General features: G+C 54.0%; 2 protein-coding genes across 3 annotated transcripts; both read left to right on the top strand.

The window, feature by feature from the left end:
• The first annotated feature begins 1,397 nt into the window (after positions 1-1,397).
• On the top strand, positions 1,398-11,988 carry GET3 (guided entry of tail-anchored proteins factor 3, ATPase). Of its 2 annotated transcripts, none has more exons than XM_073016894.1 (7): positions 1,398-1,578; positions 2,411-2,558; positions 9,020-9,165; positions 9,249-9,399; positions 10,866-10,973; positions 11,064-11,261; positions 11,638-11,988. In XM_073016894.1, the coding sequence occupies exons 1-7, from the start codon at positions 1,418-1,420 to the stop codon at positions 11,767-11,769; spliced, it is 1,044 nt and encodes a 347-aa protein (XP_072872995.1). In that variant the 5' UTR covers positions 1,398-1,417; the 3' UTR covers positions 11,770-11,988. The 2 variants fall into 2 exon arrangements, with proteins under 2 accessions (XP_072872995.1, XP_007993609.3); XM_007995418.3 differs by having other exon boundaries at positions 9,017-9,165.
• A 3,469-nt stretch (positions 11,989-15,457) lies between these two features.
• Positions 15,458-22,463, top strand: BEST2 (bestrophin 2). The gene is made up of 10 exons (XM_037992164.2): positions 15,458-15,506; positions 16,209-16,412; positions 17,028-17,122; positions 18,306-18,539; positions 18,631-18,785; positions 19,122-19,199; positions 19,358-19,510; positions 19,598-19,678; positions 19,853-20,007; positions 21,660-22,463. The coding sequence occupies exons 2-10, from the start codon at positions 16,261-16,263 to the stop codon at positions 22,084-22,086; spliced, it is 1,530 nt and encodes a 509-aa protein (XP_037848092.1). The 5' UTR covers positions 15,458-15,506; positions 16,209-16,260; the 3' UTR covers positions 22,087-22,463.
• Positions 22,464-22,732: the final 269 nt, after the last annotated feature.

The following is a 22,732-nucleotide window of genomic DNA, read 5'->3' as shown; positions in this document are numbered from 1 at the left end:
CGCTCTGTCGCCCAGGCTGGAGTGCAGTGGTGTCATCTCAGCTCACTGCAGCTTCCGCCTCCCGAGTTCAAGCGATTCTTCTGTCTCGGCCTGGTCTTGAATTCCTGACCTGGTGATCTGCCTGCCTCGGCCTCCCAAAGTGCTGGGATTACAGGCCTGAGCCAACGCGCCCGGCCTATTTTATTTATTTATTTATTTTTAATTAATTATTTTTTTTTTTTTTTGAGACGGAATTTCACTCTTTCACCGAGGCTGGAGTGAAGTGGCGCAATCTCGGCTCGCTGCAACCTCTGCCCTCCGGATTCAAGCGATTCTCCTGCCTCAGGCTCCTGAGTAGCTGGGATTACAGGTGCGTGCCACCACGCCCGGCTAATTTTTGTATTTTCAGTAGAGACGGGGTTTCACCATCTTGGCCAGGCTGGTCCTGAACTCTTGACCTTAGGTGATCCACCCGCCTCGGCCTCCCAAAGTGGTAGGATTACAGGCGTGAGCCACCGCGCCCGGCCAGAGAATCAGATTAGTTTATGAGCTGTAGTATTCAGATGAAGTTGGGGTTATTTCTAGGCTCTAATCTCCCTCTAAAGTTAAGAGTGTCATGGGCTGGGGTCTCCATCAAGGGCCTGGAACCCAGCTTGTGTTCCTGCTCCAGGACAGAAGTTCAAACATGAAATATGGTATACTGGAGTCTTCTCTTGAAATACAAGGCGGCTTTTAGGAATTAGGGTCCCTTCTACCAAACGGAGCGCAATTACAGGCATGGTGCCTGCTAGGCATGGGAGATCAGGGCGTCCAGGACAAAACTCTGGACTCCAACCCTACCTGGATGTCAGCCCGGGGACCTATACCCAGCCAACTGAGTCAATTTGTCTATGATTGGTTTGCGGCAAGAGCCAAGTGGCTCACAGCCTATTGAATAATAGAGGAGGCGGACCTTAGGCGAGGTTGGGACCTAACGTGAATAATAGAGGGAAAATGATGGACATAAAGTTGAGCCTATGGAGGCCAAGGCGGACCGGGAATCTAACTTCACCGAAAGGGCATGGACTGGGTGTTTGGCTGGTTGCTAAGGAGAGGTTGGCGCTATCGGAGCATGAGAGTGATTGGTGGACGTAAGAAAAGATGTAGCCAATGAAAGGAGAGCTGCGAGACTTAGGGCCCAATCAGTGAAGGGGAGTAGCCTGGACCGTACCGATGTGTTCATTAGGTAGGGGGAGCCCTTGGAAAATTATAGACCAGAGGTTGACAAGGTGAACCCTGGAAGCAAAGAATAGTGAAAATGTAATTTATATTTCTCCTAAAATGGAAGTAATGAGGAAATTAACTCATGCTTCTAGCTTCGATAGGAATGTGATAGAGAATTTCCCCTGTAGGTGTTTCGTATGGTGCGCTCCGCTGGATCACGTGAGCCAGTTCCAAGATGGCCGCAGGGATGGCCGGGTGGGGGGTTGAGGCAGAGGAGTTCGAAGATGCGCCTGATGTGGAGCCGCTGGAGCCTACGCTTAGCAACATCATCGAGCAGCGCAGCCTGAAGTGGATCTTCGTCGGGGGCAAGGGTGGAGTGGGCAAGACCACCTGCAGGTAAGGAGGCTGCGGCGGGGGCCAGGAGGCGTGTAGGATATACTACTGGGCAAAGGGGAGGCCAAGGACCGGCTTTTCCACCACGACCGGGGCAAGGGGGCTGGCGGGGGTCTTTGGGTTTCACTCTCTGGAAGTTACCTGGAGCACATGAGAAAGACCTCCTCAATGCAGCCCTAGCACCCTCTGAATTGGACCATCCATGTTGGGGCTCAAGTGCAGCGCCCGGGGGACGGGGAAGCACTTAGATGTCCCCATCAGCTGGACCGTACCTGAGTGAATCCAGAGTTGTGGGTAGGGGCGGCACCAGAACAAGCAATCCTAGTTTGGTAAACCTTGGTGTTTTATGTCCAAGGCGAGAGTGAGGGTGGAAAGCGAGGGAGAGGGCACATGATCAGACTGTCCCAGGCAGCTACAGGCAGGAGGTGTCCATGCGGCAGATTATCCTGGACAAGTGGACCGAACCATCCTGTGCTTACCAGGGAGTGCAAGGGATCCCTTAGCTTATTAAAGAAGGGAGCACGGAGTCAAGCTATGCTGGCTGGACAGCTGGGCCATGCCACTGTGTGCCCAGCAAAGCAGCAGCAGGCACTAGGCCAGACAGAGTCAGTCATTTGAACCTTATCTCTCTAGTCCACATAGAAGGGTCAGTAGATAAATCAGAGAGGGTTCCTTTGTAGGGATTGAGGCTCAATCCCACCGTAACCCATACTTTCCTCTCAAGGCCCCTGCTGATCCGGGTCACTTGCTCCAGGGAAACTACCACTACCCTTGCAGACCCAGGGAACAGAGCCCAACCCCTCATCCCCTGTCTTTTGACTTTTCCTTTACCCAGCTGCAGTCTGGCAGTCCAGCTCTCCAAGGGGCGTGAGAGTGTGCTGATCATCTCCACAGACCCAGCTCACAACATCTCAGATGCTTTTGACCAGAAGTTCTCAAAGGTGCCTACTAAGGTCAAAGGCTATGACAACCTCTTTGCTATGGTGAGTGGAGCAGGGCTTAGCCCCCACTTCTGGGAAAGGCCTCTTCCAGCCTTTCTTGTGTGCACACACCAGCAGCCACCATGTCCTATCCACTCTTTATCCTGTGTTTCTCCTGTTTCACCCCTTCCTCAACATACTCACAAGGGAACCAATGAGGAACTGCAGAGCAGGAAGCACACCAGAGTGCCTGAAGCTTATTGAGCCAGGGTAGGGGAAGGAGAAGTTGGAGAGACCAATCAGAGCCACATCAGAGGCTGAGGTGTGGTACCTTATGGGCCACGTTAAGAAGTTTGGTGTTGACTCCAGGTTTAATGGGAAGCTGTTTATTTTAAGCAAGGCAGTGTCATGGCCAAATTCATGTTTGAAAAGTACCCTCTGACGGCCACGTGGAGATTTAATTGTCAGTCAGCGTAGAAGCAGGGAAACTAACAAGGAGATTGAGGATGTAACCAGTTGAGAGATGACAACATCCTGGACTCTGGTGGAGGCAGAATGTTGAGGGAGAAATAGTCAGATTTGAGGTTTTTTTTTTTCTTTTTTTTTTAAACACTCAGGAATCCTGTGTCTCCCAGGCTGGAGTGCAATGGCCCGATCTAGGCTCACTGCAACCTCCGCCTCCCAAGTTCAAGCAATTCTCCTGCCTCAGCCTACCGAGTAGCTGGCATTACAGGCATGCACCACCACTGCCTGTTAATTTTGTATTTTTAGTAGAGACAAGTTTTCACCATGTTGGCCAGGCTAGTCTTGAAGTCCTGACCTCAAGTGATCTGACCGCCTCGGCCTCCCACAGTGCTGAGATTACAGACATGAGCCACCACATCGCACTAGGGATGTATTTTGGAAGTAAGCCAGTGAGATTACTTGGTCGTAATGGGTGAGAGAAAGAAATGAATTGATTACATGCCTTTCTTGTCTCTCTAAGCAGCTAGGATGGGGAAAACTAGGAAAGGAGTAGGTGTAGAATGGACAAATCAAGAATTTCATTTTGTCCGCAGTGAATCCGAGGTGCCCACTGGAAATCCAAGTGGAAACATCATGACAATAGCCTGTTTATGTGAGTCTGGAGCCCAGAGGAGGTTGGCATTCATTTGGAAGTCACTGTCCCAAGGTTGACATTTAAAGCTGTGTGAGGGCTGTGTGTGCATCGTGGCTCACGCCTATAATCCTAGCACTTTGAGAAGCCAAGGTGGGCGGATCACTTGAGGTTAGGAGTTCGAGACCAGCCTGGCCAATATGGTGAAACCCTGTCTCTACTAAAAATATAAAACAGTTAGCTGGGCACGGTGGCAGGTGCCTGTAATACCAACTACTCATGAGGCTAAGGCAGGAAAATCACTTGAACCCAGGAGACAGAGATTCTCCTGCGTCAGCCTCCAGAGTAACTGGGATTACAGGTGCCTACCACCATGCCTGGCTAATTTTTGGATTTCTGTATTTTTAGTAGAGACGAGGTTTTACCACGTCTCAAAAAAAAAATGCTGGGCACGGTGGCTCACTCCGGTCATCCCAGCACTTTGGGAGTCCCAGGCGGGTGGATCACAAGGTCAGGATATCCAGACCATCCTGGCTAACATGGTGAAACCCCATCTCTACTAAAAATACAAAAAAAATTGCCTGGGCATGGTGGCGGGCATCTATAGTCCCAGCTGCTCCGGAGGCTGAGTCAGGAGAATGACATGAACCTAGGAGGCGGAGCTTGCAGAGAGCCGAAATCGCGCCACTGTACTCCAGCCTGGGCGACAGAGGGAGAATCTGTCTCAAAAAACAAAATAAAGGCCGGACGCGGTGGCTCATGCCTGTAATCCCAGCACTTTGGGAGGCTGAGACGGGTGGATCATGAGGTCAGGAGATCGAGACCATCCTGGCTAACGCAGTGAAACCCCGTCTCTAGTGAAAATACAAAAAAATAGCCAGGTGCGGTGGCGGTCACCTGTAGTCCCAGCTACTCGGGAGGCTGAGGCAGGAGAATGGCGTGAACCCAGGAGGCAGAGCTTGCAGTGAGCCGAGATCGCACCACTGCACTCCAGCCTGGGCAGCAGAGCAAGACTCAGTCTCACAAAAAAAGAAAAAAAAAGTACAAAAATTAGCCAGGTGTTAGCCGGGCACAGTGGCAGGCGCCTGTAATCCCAGCTACTTGGGAGGCTGAGGCAGAAGAATCGCTTGAACTCGGAGGGGCAGAGGTTGCAATGAGCCGAGATCGTGCCACTGCATTCCAGCCTGGGCGACAGAGTGAGACTCTATCTCAAAAAAAAAAATAAATAAAGTAGGCAGGCATGGTGGCGGGCACCTGTAGTCCTAGCTACTCGGGAGGCTGAGGCAGGAGAATGGCGTGAACCCGGGACACAGAGCTTGCAGTGAGCTGAGATGGCACCACTGCATTACAGCCTGAACGACAGAGCAAGACTCCATCTCAAAAAAAATAAAGAAATAAAAAATAAAATAAAGAGATGCTGCAGAGTGAGGATGCTGGCAGAGGACAGTCCTCAGGTGGGATGAGCTCCATCCAGTATACAGACCCAGGACTTGGGTGCTGCCAGGGTCAAGGACTGAGAGGGAAACAGGAGGAACTGGGGCACTTCCTCAGCGGAGAAGAGGGTGTTGGCAGCCAATGGCTTCTCTTTCTCACCAAGGAACAGGCAAGGGCCTCAGCAGTGAATGGGATAGAAGTTTGAGGAGGGAGAAAATGCCACATAAACACTTCTTAAGGTAGCAGAGGGAACCAGAATTGTCTAGATCACCAAGTGTCCATTGGAGTTTTGTGTTCAGAAGAGAGGAGCAAGGGCCGGGCACGGTGGCTCACGCCTGTAATCCCAGCACTTTGGGAGGCTGAGGAGGGTGGATCACGAGGTCAGGAGTTAAAGACCAGCCTGGCCAAGGTGGTGAAACTCCGTCTGTACTAAAAATACAAAAATTAGCCAGGCCTGGTGTCAGATGCTTATAATCCCAGAAACTTGGGAGGCTGAGGCAAAGAATTCCTTGAACCTGGGAGGCAGAGGTTGCAGTGAGTCAAGATTGCACCACTGCACTCCAGCCTGGGCGACAGAGTGAGACTCCATTTCCAAAAAAAGAAAAAAGGGTAGGGAGCAAGATGGGAATACTCTTCAGGAGTGTTCAGACCCTCAAGTGCAGTGATACTAAAGAGCTAGAAAGCCATACTTATAATTTCAGTGCTTGCAGAGACTGAGACAGGAGGATCACTTGAGGGAGGCCAGGAGTTAAACAAAATTAGCTGGGCATGGTGGTGTGTGCCTATAGTCCCAGTAGGTCGGTAGGTTGAGGCAGGAGGATCGTTTGAGCCTAGGAGTTTGAGGCTGCAATGAGCTATGTGTGAGATGCTATCTCTTTTTTTTTTTTTTTTTTTTTTTTTGTGAGACTGAGTTTCACTCTGTCACCCACGCTGGAGTGCAGTGGTGTGATCTCAGCTCACTGCAACCCCCACCTCCTGAGTTTAAGCGATTCTCCTGCCTCAGCCTCCCAAGTAGCTGTGATTACAGGTGCCTGCCACCACATCCAGCTAATTTTTTTATTGTTGTTGTTGTTTTGTTTTTTGGGGTTTTTTTTTTTTTGCTTTGTTTTTTGTTTTTTGAGACAGTCTTACTCTGTTGCCCAGGCTGCAGTGCAGTGGCGCAATCTCGGTTCACTGCAACCTCTCCCTCCCGATTTCAAGTGATTCTCCTGCCTCAGCCTCCTAAGTAGCTGGGACTACAGGCGCCCGCCACCACGCCCGGCTAATTTTTTGTATTTTTAGTAGAGACAGGGTTTCACCATGTTGGCCAAGCTGGTCTTGAACTCCCAGCCTCAGGTGATCTGTCCGTCTCCACCTCCCAAAGGACTGGAATTACAGGCGTGAGCTACCATGCCTGGCCGGATTCTGCATACATGTTGACGACTTCTGTGCCAGGCACTGTTCATGTTTCACCGTGTCAGCCAGGATGGTCTCGATCTCCTGACCTCGTGATCCGCCCACCTCGGCCTCCCAAAGTGTTGGGATTACAGGCGTGAACCACCGCACCTGGCCTGTATTTCTTTTTTTTTTTTTTTTTTTTTTTTTTTTGAGACGGAGTCTTGCTCTGTGCCCCAGGCTGGAGTGCAGTGGCGCGATCTCAGCTCACTGCAAGCTCCGCCTCCTGGGTTTACGCCATTCTCCTGCCTCAGCCTCCCGAGTAGCTGGGACTACAGGCGCCCGCCACTGCGCCCGGCTAATTTTTTGTATTTTTAGTAGAGACAGGGTTTCACTGTGTTAGCCAGGATGGTCTCGATCTCCTGACCTCGTGATCCGCCCGTCTCGGCCTCCCAAAGTGCTGGGATTACAGGCTTGAGCCACCGCGCCCGGCTCTGTATTTCTTTTTAGTAGAGATGGGGTTTCACGATGTTGGCCGTGCTGTTTTCAATTTCCTGACCTCAAGTGATCTGCCCAGCTTGGCCTCTTAATATGCTGGGATTACACATGTGAGCTACCACACCCAGCCAAGACGCTATCTCTAAAAGAAAAAAAAAAAAAAAGCTGCAAGTAACCAGAGTGGGGGATTTTGCCAACAGCAGGGGGAAAGGAAGTGTGTGCAGAGGGAACCTATGGAAGCTGGGCTGGATAAGGGTGCCAGCCAAGAGGAACACTGACAATTTACAGGGGCCAGGTGAGGGGATAAAGTGGCCCAAAGAGGCTTAGAATACGTGAGGCATAAGAGGAGGTTACGGTCAGAGAGTGGTACTAGGGTGTAGTGATGAGTGGGCAAGCTCCCCAAGAGGGAATGACCCCTAAGGCCAGCAAGTTGGGAACTTCCCCATGGGACCCATGAAGTCACCAAGAAGAGGTGACAAAGGAGGAGGATGAAGAGGGAGGCATTGGCCGGCCGTGGTGGCCCCACCTGTAATCCCAGCACTTTAGGAGGCTGAGGTGGGCGGATCACCTGAGGCTGGGTGTTCAAGACCAGCATGACCAACATGGAGAAACCCTGTCTCTACTAAAAATACAAAATTAGCTGGGGTGGTGGCGCATGCCTGTAATCCCAGCTACTTAGGAGGCTGAGGCAGGAGAATCGCTTGAACCTGGAAGGCAACGGTTGCCATGAGCTGAGATTGTACCATTGTCCAGCCTGGACAACAAGAGTGAAACTCCATCTCAAAAAATATATGTATATACAAAAAATTAGCCCGGCATGGTGGGGCATGCCTGTAGTCTCAGCTACTTGGGAGGCTAAGGCAGGAGAATCACTTGAATCCAGAAGGCGGAGGTTGCGGTGAGCCAAGATCATGCCACTACTGCCTAGGCAACCAGAACAAAACTCCATCTCAGAAAAAAAAAAAAAAAGAGGGAGGCATTGAGTCTGAGACTGGCCAGAGACCCCAGCCGTGGCCATCCCTTCATAGATTCTACATACATGTTTGTGTTTTGTTTCGTTGTTTGTTTTTTGACACAGAGTCTCACTCTGTCACCCAGGCTGGAGTGCAATAGTGTGACCTCGGCCCACTGTAACCTCTGCCTGCCGGGTTCAAGCGATTCCCTTGCCTCAATCTCCAGAGTAGCTAAGATTATAGGCGTCCGCCACTATGCCTGGCTAATTTTTGTATTTTTAGTAGAGACAGGATTTCACCATGTTGACCAAGCTGGTCTCCAACTCCCGACCTCAGGTGATCTGCCCGTCTCCACCTCCCAAAGGACTGGAATTACAGGCGTGAGCTACCTTGCCTGGCCGGATTCTGCATACATGTTGACGACCTCTGTGCCAGGCACTGTTCATGCTAAGTGCTGAGGACACAGTAGTGAGCTAGATGGTAAAACCCTTGCCCTTGAGGGGATGCCCCTCCATCTGCTCTGGAGACAGATGATAAACATGATAAGGGAATCACGAGGGATGTGAGGAAGGGCTAATTTTTTTTTTTTTCAGATGTGTCTTGCTATATTGCCCAGGCTGGTGTCTAACTCCTGGGTTCAAGCGATCCTCCCATCTCATTATCCTGAATGCCTGGGACTATAGGCATGAGCTATCCTGCCCAGCTCCTAAGGACTAAACCTTACGGAGAAAGGAAGGCAGGGCAGGGGATGTCAGTGGATCTGTGCTGTTATTTAGGGTGGTCAAGGAATCTCTCAGTGGAGGGATGGATGATCTGGAAGAGGTCATGGCCCATTCACGGGAGTATCTGGGGTCGCAAGTGGCCGGTTACAAGTGGGGAGTAGCAATGTAAATGGCCCGCAGTGGGTTTTGGCTTCCCTTCGAGGGCCCTGGCCACAGCTTGCAATTTTCCTGTTGTTTTTCACCCTTTATGCAACCATACAAAACCCTAAGTGCTACCTCAGGGTCCCCCCAGCCGTGACCTAATGAAACGCCTGTGGTCAGAGCCCGCCACAGGCTTCCTCTGGCCCTGTGCCCAGGTAAGAAGGCTTCCCCTGGCCCTGTGCCCAGGTAGGAAGGCTCCCCCAGCAGTAGCAGCAACCTCAGTCTCATCCCTTTGGCCCCCAGGAGATTGACCCCAGCCTGGGCGTGGCGGAGCTGCCTGACGAGTTCTTCGAGGAGGACAACATGCTGAGCATGGGCAAGAAGATGATGCAGGAGGCCATGAGCGCATTTCCCGGCATCGATGAGGCCATGAGCTATGCCGAGGTCATGAGGTCAGGCCCAGCCAGCAGGGGTGGGGGCTGCCTGGGGAAGGGGAAGAGTGGACACAGAGGGCCTGACCCCTGTCTCCCCTCAGGCTGGTGAAGGGCATGAACTTCTCGGTGGTGGTGTTTGACACGGCACCCACGGGCCACACACTGAGGCTGCTCAACTTCCCCACCATCGTGGAGCGGGGCCTGGGCCGACTTATGCAGATCAAGAACCAGATCAGCCCTTTCATCTCACAGGCAGGCGGCGGGGGCCCCCACCTGCACCATCCAGGCAGCCGGGAGTGGGAGTAGGCCCAGGCCCCTAGACCCTCAGACATGTACTAACAATTCCCTTTCCTTCCCACCCCTTCTCTCTCTGGAATTCTCCCTGGAGGGCATGGGAGGGAGCTGTCTTTCCTCCCCCACAGGCAGGACTCAGTGTCCCTGCCCCTGCCCACTAAATACCCTAGACAGAGCCAGAAAGCACATTTCAGAACCAGGCAACCTGCCTTCAAACCCTCTGCACTCACCGTGTGACCCAACTGCTGTGTGACCTCAAGCAAATCACTTCACCTCTCTGGGCCTCAACTTCCTTGTCTTGCAAATGGAGATCATGAGAGTGCCCCATGGGTTGTTATTATTATTATTATTACTATTACCTTTTTTTTTTTTTTGAGACAGAGTCTTGCTCTGTCACCCAGGCTGGAGTGCAGTGGTGCAATCTCGGCTCATTGCAACCTCCACCTCCTGGGTTCAAGTGATTCTCGTGCCACAGCCTCCCAAGTAGCTGGGGGTACTTAGCAGACGTGTACTTAGCAGACGTGTACCACCATGCCCAGCTAATTTTTGTATTTTTTGTAGAGACAGTGTTTTGCCATGTTGCCCAAGCTGGTCTTGAACTCCTAGCCTCAAGCAGTACACCCACCTCGACCTCCCAAAGTGCTGGGATTACAGGCATGAGCCACTGTGCCCAACCCCCGTGGCTTATTATTACGATGACAACCCCAAAGCCCCCACAGTGCTTCACACCACCAGCACCGCCCACCATGGTGTATGTGCATGTGTGTACCCTGTGAGGACCTGTGCCTCAGGTGGTAACACTGGGCACTTACTGTGTGCCAGACACTGTTCTGAACACATTATATGCATCAGCTCATCTGGTACAACAGGTCTGGGAGGTAAAGTTTAGAGATGGGGAAACTGAGGCTCCAGAAGGTCAAGGCCCTTAGCCATGGTTCCCTAGAAATGGCAAGGCTGAGGCCGGTGGCATTGGCTCACGCCTGTAATCCTAACACTTCACAAGGCCAAGGCGGGTGGATCGCCTGAGGTCAGGAGTTCAAGACCAGCCTGGCCAAAAATGGTGAAACCCCACCTGTACTAAAAATACAAAAATTAGCCGGGCATGGTGGCGCGTGCCTGTAATCCCAGCTACTCGGGAGACTGAGGCAGGAGAATCGCTTGAACCCGGGAGGCGGAGGTTGCAGAGAGCCAAGATCACGCCACTGCACTCCAGCCTGGGCAACAGAGCGAGACTCCATTTCAAGAAAAGAAGAAAGAAATGGCAAAGCTGGTATTTGACCAACCCCAGGAATCTGCTCACGGGCCTGAGCCTTTAACCGCTGGGAGGTATCAGGAGTCATCCCTCTGGTGTTTAGTGAACCCCCAACCCAGGAGGTTTAATGAGCCCCAGGTAAGCTATGAGCCCTCCCACATCCCCCCTGCAGATGTGCAACATGCTGGGCCTGGGGGACATGAACGCAGACCAGCTGGCCTCCAAGCTAGAGGAGACTCTGCCCGTCATCCGCTCAGTCAGCGAGCAGTTCAAGGACCCTGTGAGTGGTGGTCTGGCTGGCAGTGAGAGGCCCGGGGGCTGAGGACCATGGCAGAACCCGCCCCTCACTGTCCTCTCTTGTGCCCTGTAGGAGCAGACAACTTTCATCTGCGTATGCATTGCTGAGTTCCTGTCCCTCTATGAGACAGAGAGGCTGATCCAGGAGCTGGCCAAGTGCAAGATCGACACGCACAATATCATTGTCAACCAGCTCGTCTTCCCTGACCCTGAGAAGCCCTGCAAGATGTGTGAGGCCCGCCACAAGATCCAGGCCAAGTATCTGGACCAGGTGTGCCCACCCACCCAGCACTGGCTCAACAGAGGCACCTCTGCCCCTTTATTCTCTGACCTTTTGCTCCACCTTCTGGCCCTCTGGCCTAGCCTCCTGCCCTTTGCCCCCACATTTCAGATCCTTCACCCTTATTCTGGCCATAGAGGACTGTGGCTGGCCTGGCCTAGATCCCTGTGACCCTGGAGAGCAGGTGGTCTAGCCCAGTGATCTCTGGCTATACTAACCCAACTCCCACTTATAACACCTTAAGCTCCTGCCCTATATTCTCTCCCTGACCCTGGAAGCTTCCTAACTTAACCCTTTCTATTGATCCACACTGTCTCTGCCTTCCTGCCCCCTGACCACTGCCTTCTACCCTCTGCCCTGGCTGCAGATGGAGGACCTGTATGAAGACTTCCACATCGTGAAGCTGCCGCTGTTACCCCATGAGGTGCGGGGGGCAGACAAGGTCAACACCTTCTCGGCCCTCCTCCTGGAGCCCTATAAACCCCCCAGTGCCCAGTAGCACAGCTGCCAGCCCCAACCGCTGCCATTTCACACTCACCCTCCACCCTCCCCACCCCCTCGGGGCAGAGTTTGCACAAAGTCCCCCCCATAATACAGGGGGAGCCACTTGGGCAGGAGGCAGGGAGGGGTCCATTCCCCCTGGTGGGGCTGGTGGGGAGCTGTAGTTGCCTCCTACCTCTCCCACCTCTTGCTCTTCAATAAAATGATCTTAAACTGCTATATTTGTTGACATTGGGAGGTGAAGGTAAGCACCTTTATGTACAGTTGCACAGATTGTGCACTGCAAAGAAGTGTCACATCTACAGGGGCCCATTCACAACAGAGACCTAATAGAGATGCATGTTCATTGTGGCAACTTTGGAAGGAGGGTGTCTTGGGTGAGAGATACCTTTGTCTCATTCTGTATGGGTTAAGGTATCCCTAGGTGCCCCTGCTGGGGCTGTGAAGCCTGGAATGGAAGGCAGAGGCATTTGCCCACTTCCTTGGAGGCTCAGAGCGTGGGAACTGGGAGGCCCCTTGGCCAGCCCCAGGCTGGTGGGGAGCGGATTAGTCCGGCAGTGGGCCCGGCGCTGCCTGCTGTTTGGTTTGGGAATTAGTGGGCGCCCTGGGGAGAGGCCAGGCCTGCCAGACTGGGGATTAACAGTCTCCACCCCCCAATTCCTGCTCCCATGGGATGGCATCAGCTCCTCCCAGCAAACGGCTGCAGCAGGGGGGCTGGTTACTGGGCAGGGTGACAGAGTACTCGGGCTGGAGGGGCTCCTGAAGTCTCATCCTGACTCCAGAGCGGTCTCAGGCTGTGGGCACACAAGCCTGGAAGGCACCTAGCGGACCCCCTTATCCCCTGCCCTTCGCTTCTCCCTCTGCCGCTGCCTGCACTGCTGTTGTCCCCACTTGGGAGACTCAGAATGGGGCATGACCTTGGGAGTTTGCAAGTTCCAAGCCAGAGCTGGCTAGGGGGGACAGAAAGGGGGTTCCTGAGGACACACACGAGTCAAAGTGGTGTTCAGGCCGGGCGCAGTGTCTCACACCTGTAATCCCAGCACTTCGGGAGGCTGAAGTGGGTGCATCACTTGACGCCAGAAGTTCAACACCAGCCTGGCCAACATGGCGAAACCTCATCTCTACTTAAAATACAAAAATTAGTCGGGCATGATGTTTGGGTGCCTGTAGTCCCAGCTGCTCTGGAGGCTGAGGTGGGAGAATCGCTTGAACCCCGGAGGCAGAGGTTGCAGTGAGCCGAGACAGAGTAAGACACTGTCTCAAAAAAAAAAAAGAAAGTGGTGTTCAGGTCTGGGCGTGATGGCTCACGCGTGTAATCCCAGCACTTTGGGAGGCCAAGGCAGGCGGATCACGAGGTCAGGAGTTGGAGGCCAGCCTCCAACTACTTTGTACTAAAAATACAAAAATTAGCCAGGCTTGGTGGTGCCCGCCTATAATCCCTGCTACTTGGGAGGCTGAGGCAAGAGAATCACTTGAACCTGGGAGGCGGAAGTTGCACTGAGCCAAGATTGCACCATTGCACTCCGGCCTGGGCAACAGAGTGAGACTCTGTCTCAAAAAAAAAGTGTTCAGACCGTGCACACCCAGAGCCTGGGTGTGCCAGGGTGTGTGTATAAGGGGAACCCCACCAGGAGCCTAGACTTGTCACTCCAACTCCCTGGGGTGTGCACAAACAGGTGTGGGCCTGTTGGGATGGCATGTGTAAACAAACACGATGGTACAGCCGGTTCCGCGCTAAACTGCCAGGATCCAAATCCCAGCTGTGCTACGAACAAGATGAGATGTGACATCGGAGCCTCAGTTTCCCTACTTGGATAGTAAGCTGACCAACTTAGCATGCCTGTAAGGATTCCATGAGATGAAACGCACAAGGCATTTATACCAGCACCAGACAGGAAATCCCAAGAAATGTTTGTTATTTTTCGTTGTCACAATTAGTAAGCATATCAACTAGCCCAGGAAGCCTGCCCCCAGCCCCTGCGGGAATTCAGCAGTCGGAAGTGTGTGGGGATGCGGGTGAGCTGGGGGAGGGAGGATGAAAAGGAGGAGCCGGCTTCAGTGAGTGCAAGGACACTTCCTAGGGAGTGGGGGCTGCTGGTCGAGAACTGAGCTCGTCAGCACCCAGCCTGCCACCGCCTTGCCAGGTTCCGCAGCTGACGGCACCGCCCCAGCTGCCCCCTCGCCCCCATTTATGGGCTGTCCGGCAGCTGGACAGCGAAGGCCTGGGTCACAGGGTGGCCAGCCCAGGCGGGTTCCTAATTACCCCGGGCAGGGTGAACATCTGCCAGTCTGGGAACACGGTGTCCCAGCCTGCCGGGCTTGGAACCTCGGGCGGGGCTATGCAGAATGCACGAGGGGCTCCTGAGCACTCTAGGATGCCCATCCCAGGGTTTTACCCCCAAGCGTCTGCCCCTCCCACAGCAATCTGTGTGTTAATGTCCTCCAAGCTGGACAATGGAGGGGGAGTGGGTACTGTTTGTAACAGCCTGGGAGTGTCCCCTTTACAGGTGTGTCTGTGAAGAATGAACATCTGCCCAGAATCCATGCCAAATGCAGGACAAGGTTTTGTGTCCCTAAGCTTGTGTGTCCGTGGCAACGCTGAGAGTATCTGAGACCTGTGTGTATGGGTATGGGCTTGCCGCCGGGAGGGAGCGTTGGAAAGGGGGTTGCCTTCACATATTGGTGTGCAAATGGTGGTGAGTTTCAACAGCGGTGATAGCTAGGGTACCCTTGAGACAGGGGTGGCTGTTGTGTGTGTCTTTGCAAGATTGGTGAACCTCAGGCCCCTCTCTGAGCCTGGGATTGTGTGCCACCACACTGAGGAAAGGGTTTTTCGTTTGGTGTGTGATCATGGGTGTATCTTTGCACAGAGGAGATCAGGAATAAAACCTCCTTGCAGTGGTGTATGACTGTGTGTGTGAAGGCATTCTGAGGTCTGGGTGGGGTCTGTGCTTGGCTGGTTGTGTGGGTGTCTTTGTTACACGGTATGATCATGAGGGAATCCAGACCGTTGGTAGCACTGTGTGTGTGAGAGGGGAGAGCCTAGTATGTCAGGGTCCACCTGCCTTATATATGCATGATGGGGGCAGGGGGGTTGAGGTAGGTGTACCTTGTGTGACTCTGGAAGGTTCTGTGACAGTGTGTACTGCCCCTCTGAGTCACCATAGTTATGTGAGACTGTCTTTTCGTTTTTTCAATAGAGATGGGGATCTCACTATGTTGCCCAGGCTGGTCTTGAACTCCTGGCTCAAGTGATCCTCCCACCTAAGCCTCCCAAAGTGCTCAAATTACAAGCGTGAGCCATTGTGCCTGGCTGAGGCTGTCTTAAGAGCAGCTAGATTTGTGTCTGGAATTATGATGTGTGTTTCTGAGTGCATCTCTGTGACACTGTGATTACAGGTGACTGTGGAGTGACCCAGCCTCATTGAGCAGTGTGTGTGTGTCCACCATCCCTGCTTCCTCCCCCAGCCTCTGGGTTCCAGATCCTTACGACCTGCCACTGAGTGACTGGGAGGGGAATAGGGAGGGGCGAAGGAGGACAAGGCGGATTTCTCCCCCAGTGCCAGGTAACAAACTTGTGGGACTCCAAACAAAGTTCTGAAGCTGCAGCCCAGCCGAGGGAGGAGAACCAGGAAAGGGGGGCACACCCACTCCCCAGCCCCACCCAACGCCAAAGCCACCCGCCCATTCCATCCCTGTCCCTGTGGGTCCCTGCACCGGCCACCTTCAACACAGGTGAGATGAGCCCAGGCTTGGGGAAATAGGGGGCCCTGAGGGAATAGGGAACCTGCGGGCAGGAATGCATCCGGAGTCCTCCCGGGGTGGGGAGTGGAGGGCTTGGAAGGCTGGAGGGGAATGGAGAGAGGAAAGGTCAAGGAGGATCCGGGAGGAAAAGGGAGTAGGGGGAGCCAGGGCCATTAAGCGGAAGGTGGACAGGCTGGGGTAAGGGGACTAGGGGACCTGGAGGCTTAGGGACAGGGCTTCAGAGGGAGTGCAGGGAGTGGAATGGGTCAAGACTTGGAGCTGGGGAAGTGGAAAAGGGGGAGACAGAAATAGGGGCTGAGGGAGAGAATTTGGGGGAGGTGGAGCCTTGAGAACCTAGAAACTCAGGCGCTGGGGACTCGCGGAGTGGGGGATGCTACAGGTGGCCTCTAAGTGAAAGGGATCGGGGAAAGGGTGACTCAGGAGCTGACTGCAGGGACTCAAGGGTCTTGGTGGTGGGGGACGGCAGGTACCAGAGCCTGGGGCCAGGAGTCTAGGGAAGGGGACAGCCTGAGACACGGGTCAGGGAGTGGCACTGGGGGCTGGACTAGACTGAGTAAAGCTGGGAGGAGAAGGCAACTCAGGCAAGGGTCAGGACTGAAGGGGTGGCCGGCCGGAACACGGGTGGAATCCCTGTGCTCAGTTATCCCCGCACCTCTTCACCCCCACCCGCAGCCCCCACCCGGGCCACCCCCTCTCCCTTTGGCCACACCTGCCGGGTGCCACGATGACCGTCACCTACACAGCCCGAGTGGCGAATGCCCGCTTCGGTGGCTTCTCCCAGCTGCTGCTGCTGTGGCGTGGGAGCATCTACAAACTCCTGTGGCGAGAGCTGCTCTGCTTCCTCGGGTTCTACATGGCGCTGAGTGCTGCCTACCGGTGAGGCTGCCCCGGGGTGCTCATGTGCTAGGGGAGGGGGGCAGCTATTCTATATATATTATATAGATATATACACACATATATACACACATATATAATATATACATATATAGGTATATATCTATATGTATAATATATACTATATATAATATATAATATACAATATAATATAATATAATATATAATTTTTATATATTTTATATATACTTTTTTTTTTTAATTGGGATGGAGTCTTGCCCTGTCACCCAGGCTGGAGTGCAGTGGCATAATCTCGTCTCACTGCCACCTCCACCTCCCAGGTTCAAGCGATTCTCCGGCCTCAGCCTCCCCAGTAGCTAGGATTACGGGTGCCAGCCACCATGCCTGGCTAATTTTTTTGTACTTTTGGTAGAGACGGGGTTTCACCGTGTTGGCCAGGCTGGTCTCAAACTTCTGACCTCAAGTGATCATCCTGCCTCGGCCTCCCAAAGTGCTGGAATTACAGGCGTGACCCACAGCACCCAGCTGGGGGCAGCTATTATAAAAGAAGCCAGGGTGAGGGGCACAGCAAGAGAGATCTGAAGCTGGGAATGGAGTCACCCCTGTGACCTGTGACCCCTCATCTCTATCCCGCAGCTTTGTGCTGACCGAAGGGCAGAAGCGCTACTTCGAGAAGCTTGTCATTTACTGTGACCAGTATGCCAGCCTCATCCCTGTCTCTTTCGTGCTTGGTGCGGTCCAACCCCCAAATCCCCTGTTCCCATGTCCCTGAGAAACCCATATCCCTTCATGCCTTTTGAGGAGCCCCCATTCCTGCCCCTCTGAGACTCCTGCCTCAAATCCAACCCCCACAGTACCCCCCCAATTTTGGATCCATATGATGAAGATGCCAGATGTGGCCCTACACTCTGGGACCTGGGGTGTCACCTGGGGTCACAGTGCCTCCTGAGGTGCCCCCAAGAGAGCCCCATCTCACCCACAGGGCTTATTCCTGGTCACCCTGGGGATTCTCACCAGTGTCTGTTGTGTTACTAGTGGGGACAAACCCCTAACCCTCCAGGGACCCCATAGGACTTCATCCTCTCAATTCCAGCCTGGGGGCATTTCTCTGAAAAGTCCTGGCCCCCCAGGGACCACATGTGACCCGAGCCTGCCCAAGGCTCCCTGATGTAGACCCTGTCCCCAACCCCTTCAGAAGTTCCTGGTTCAGGAGCTGGGTATGGCTATTGCCACAAGCTTGACCAGGTGTCCCTGATGTACACCCCCACAAACCAGACCCCTCTCCCCTTGTTTTAGGTCCCTATGCATTCACAGCAAGCGACAGTCTGCCCACATGCCCCTAACATGGGCTCTGTGCTTCTGTCCCCATACTGGGATCCCAATGTCACATCTGAGGTGACTCCCAAGTAGCCAGTGACCTAAAGGGATGCTCTGCCTTTCTGCTTTTTTTTTTTTTTTTGAGATGGAGTCTCGTTTTGTTGCCCAGGCTGGAGTGCAATGGTGCGATCTCAGCTCACTGCAATCTCCACCTCCTGCGTTCAAGTGATTCTCCTGCCTCAGCCTCCCGAATAGCTGAGACTACAGGTGCGCCACCATGCCCGGCTAATTTTTGTATTTTTAGTAGAGACGGAGTTTCACCATGCTGGCCAGCTGGTCTCGAACTCCTGACCTCGTGATACGCCCTCCTCAGCCTCCCAAGGAGCTGGGATTACAGGCGTGAGCCACCGCGCTGGGCAACTGGCCTTTCTGACCTCAGGGCTGGACCCCCAAGTTCTCAGCCCAAGCGTGGTGAGGTTGGCCAGCAGGCTTGGGTTTCCCTGATGCAGACCTTATGTTGCCCCTTCTCCCACAACCTGGGCCCCCAAACCCCTGGCCCTGGTGTCCCCACTGAGCCCCCATTCCACTGCCCCGCAGGCTTCTATGTGACGCTGGTGGTGAACCGCTGGTGGAGCCAGTACCTATGCATGCCGCTGCCCGACGCGCTCATGTGCGTGGTGGCGGGCACCGTGCACGGACGCGACGACCGCGGCCGCCTCTACCGGCGCACACTCATGCGCTACGCAGGGCTCTCGGCCGTGCTCATCCTGCGCTCTGTCAGCACCGCGGTGTTCAAGCGCTTTCCCACCATAGACCACGTGGTGGAGGCTGGTACGTACTCAGCCAGAGGCAGGGCAGAGACCGGGCAAGGAGCCGGTGGAGGGGGGCAAGGGGCTAGCTATCCCTGACCTCTTTCCTCCAGGGTTTATGACCCGCGAGGAGCGCAAGAAGTTCGAAAACCTGAACTCGTCCTACAACAAGTACTGGGTGCCCTGCGTCTGGTTCTCCAACCTGGCGGCGCAGGCCCGGCGCGAGGGCCGCATCCGCGACAACAGCGCCCTTAAGCTGCTGCTCGAGGTGGGCCCACCAGGAGGTCATTCGTATAGAATACCCGGGAAATTGTACCCCTGGAGCTGTGTCAACGGCGGCCCACCATGCACCCCCCACGAGACCGATTTCAAACACCCTCACCAGGTGCACACTTACCTCCATGGGGCAGATTCCAACGCCCTTGAGGGACAACCCCTGGGTGCATGGTCTCTCATCCAGGTGCACACTCACCACCAAATGCCCTCCCTGAAACCCCCAAAGCACACTCCCAATTCCCACCCACCTCCATCCCAGGTACCCACACTTAATATCCCTGTGTGAGCTCAGCATTCAGGCCTCCTCATGATCTGTATCCACCCCCAGGAGCTGAATGTGTTTCGGGGCAAATGTGGAATGCTCTTTCACTACGACTGGATTAGTGTACCCCTCGTCTACACGCAGGTAACCCCATCGTGCCTCTGTTTATATTCGGTGTCAGTGGCCCTGATGCATGGTTTCCAAGGGGAAACTGAGAACTAGCTAAGACCCCCATCATAATGATGCCCAATCCTAGCCTTGGCCCTCAATGACCCCCTTGAGCCCTGCCCCGCCCTGCCCAGGTGGTGACCATCGCACTGTACAGCTACTTCCTGGCTTGCCTCATTGGTCGCCAGTTCCTGGACCCAGCTCAGGGTTACAAAGACCATGACCTAGACCTGTGTGTGCCCATCTTCACCCTGTTGCAGTTCTTCTTCTATGCCGGCTGGCTCAAGGTAGGTGGGTGATCCAGCCTGGAATTTCGTGGGTGGGGCGGACATGGGGTTCCCAAGTTTCCACCTAACTCCTCCCTCTCCTCTCAGGTAGCTGAGCAGCTCATCAACCCCTTCGGAGAGGACGACGATGACTTTGAGACCAACTTTCTGATCGATCGAAACTTCCAGGTAAGACTCAGGTTCCAGGTGAGACTTCCAGGTGGCGACCATCCTGGGGTGCCCAACAGGGTTCTGGTCCCACCCCTGCCAAGTCTTGCCGGGTCTTTCCCCAAACCATACTTCCCTCTGTGGTCCTAGCGAGTTGCCCTGCTCCCACCTTACCGTGTGTGTTTGCACCCGTAGGTGTCCATGCTGGCAGTGGACGAGATGTATGATGACCTGGCTGTGCTGGAGAAGGACTTGTACTGGGATGCGGCGGAGGCTCGCGCCCCCTACACAGCAGCTACTGTCTTCCAGCTGCGGCAACCTTCCTTCCAGGGCTCCACCTTCGACATCACGTGAGCCAGTTGGGTGGGCAGGGCTTATGGCTTGAAAAGGTTAAAGGGACTCAATTCTAGAGATGGGGATAAGATCGAAAGTCTCAGGACTGTGATAAGGGAAGAAGCTAAGATAGGAGTCAGGGGACAAGGTCAAGGTCTGAGACCAGGCCACTGACTGGGGACGAAGCTAAGGGCTGAGGTCAGTGAGGATGAGACAGGTCAGAGGTGATTCCAAAGGAGATGAGGGCTGAGGCCAGGAGCAGTGGCTCACGCCTATAATCCCAGTACTTTGGGAGGCCGAGGCGGAAGGATCCTTTGAGCAAGCCCAGGAGTTCAGCCCAGCCTGGGCAACATAGTGAGACCCCTGTCTCTACTAAAAATAAAAAATTAGCCAAGCATGGTGGTGCGTGTCTGTAGTCCCAGTTATTCAGGAGGCTGAGGTGGGAGGATCGCTTGAGTCCTGGAGTTCAAGGCTGCAGTGAGCCATAATGACACCACTGCACTCCAGCCCGGGCAACAGAGCAAGAGCCTGTCTCTAAAAAAATAAAAATAAAGGCCAGGCGTGGTGGCTAATGCCTTCAATCCCAGCACTTTAGGAGGCCAAGGCAGGTGGATCACTTGAGGTCAGGAGTTTGAGACCAGCCTGGCCAACATAGTGAAACCCTGTCTTTACTAAAAATACAAAACTGCCTGTAATCCCAGCACTTTGGGAGGCCGAGACGGGCGGATCACGAGGTCAGGAGTTCGAGACCATCCTGGCTAACACGGTGAAACCCCGTCTCTACTGAAAAATACAAAAAAACTAGCCGGGCGAGGTGGCGGGCGCCTGTAGTCCCAGCTACTTGGGAGGCTGAGGCAGGAGAATGGCGTGAACCCGGGAGGCGGAGCTTGCAGTGAGCCGGGATCGCGCCACTGCACTCCAGCCTGGGCGACAGAGCGAGACTCCGTCTCAAAAAAAAAAAAAAAAAAAAAAAAAAATACAAAACTGGCCGGCCTTGGTGACTCACGCCTGTAATCCCAGCTACTCCGGAGGCTGAGGCAGGAAAATCACTTAAACCCAGGAGGCAGAGGTTGCAGTGAGCCGAGATTATACCATTGCTCTCTAGCCTGGGCAAAAAGAGTAAAACGCCATTTCAAAAAATAAAAATAGGCCGGGTGCAGTGGCTCACGCCTGTAATCCCAGCATTTTGGGAGGCCAAGGTGGGCAGATCACGAAGTCAGGAGTTCAAGACTAGCCTGGCCGACATAGTGAAACCCCGTCTCTACTAAAAATACAAACATTAGCCAGTGTGGTGGCACGCGCCTGTGGTCTCAGGTACTCGGGAGGCTGAGGCAGGAACCCAGGAGGTGAAGGTTGTGGTGAGCCGAGATCACGCCACTGCACTCCAGCCTGGGCAACAGAGCGAGACTCCATCTACAGAAATAATTAAATTAAATTAAATTAAAATTAAAAAGGAAATGGGGCTGAGCCACAGCTGAGGTTTGAGATCCAAGTTGAAGTGGCAACAGAGGGTGAGGCCAGGCTCTGGGTTTAGGAGCTAAGGTCTTTGGGGAAAAGTTCTTTGGGGATAAGTGGGACAAAAGAGTGGGTGGAGTCAGGGAAATGCCTGGGACCCCGCTCTGTCAACAAGAAGCGAGGCTGCAGCGCTGGCCCAATGTTGGTCCCGCAGGCTGGCCAAAGAAGACATGCAGTTTCAGCGGCTGGACGGCTTGGATGGGCCGATGGGCGAGGCGCCCGGCGACTTCCTGCAGCGCCTCCTGCCGGCGGGCGCGGGCATGGCCGCGGGAGGCCACCTGGGCCGGCGCCTGTCCTTTCTACTCCGCAAGAACAGCTGGGTGTCAGAGGCGTCTACCGGGGCCAGCTGCTCATGCGCGGTTGTCCCCGAAGGCGCGGCCCCGGAGTGCAGCTGCGGAGACCCGCTGCTCGATCCTGGCCTGCCGGAGCCCGAGCCTCCGCCCCCTGCGGGTCCTGAACCGGTTGCCCTCATCCCTGGGCCTGTCGAGCCCTTCAGCATCGTGACCATGCCCGGATCCCGGGGTCCGGCGCCACCCTGGCTGCCCAGCCCTATTGGCGAGGAGGAGGAGAATCTGGCCTAAGATCTTAGAGCCCAGCCGCCTAAGGACAGGGAACCAGGTCCCTGCACGGCACACAGGCAGGTGTCCCGGTCTGCATAAGCCTCCTGTGCCTTTGTAAAGTCCACCTACACTTTTGACCAGCTCTCGCTGCCTGCCTGGGTTTGGCGCTGTGCTAGGGGCGAGAGTTCTTCCAGACTCTTGGACCAGCCCACCCTTACCACCATCTCTACTTCCCAACCCCCACTGCCTGAGAGGTCTTCATCAATGTTCTGCCTGAATTCTTTCCTTTAAGTGAAGATGTGACTATCTCATCGAGTTGTCATGAGGATGAAAGAATGGCATTAAAGCATTTGGTATACAGTAGGTGCTCAATAAATTGCTAGTTGTTTTTATTCAAACGTTGCTAGTCTGATTTCTCCTGTCAGGCATTATCCATTGTCCTAAGTAAAATGTGGGAGTTCTTGCAGGTTTCTTATTTATTTATTTATTTCTATTTATTTATTTATTTATTTTTGAGATGGAGTCTCCCTCTGTCACCCAGCCTGGAGTGCAATGGTGTGATCTCTGCTCACTGCAACCTCTGCCTCCAGGGCCCAAGCAATTCTCCTGCCTCGGCCTCCCAAGTATCTGGGATTACAGGCACGCACCACCACGCCCAGCTATTTTT

This window comes from Chlorocebus sabaeus, chromosome 6 (genome assembly GCF_047675955.1).
Source record: "Chlorocebus sabaeus isolate Y175 chromosome 6, mChlSab1.0.hap1, whole genome shotgun sequence".
NCBI lineage: Eukaryota > Metazoa > Chordata > Mammalia > Primates > Cercopithecidae > Chlorocebus > Chlorocebus sabaeus.
The sequence above is the reverse complement of the archived record's forward strand: the minus strand, read 5'-3'. Positions and strand labels throughout refer to the sequence as shown.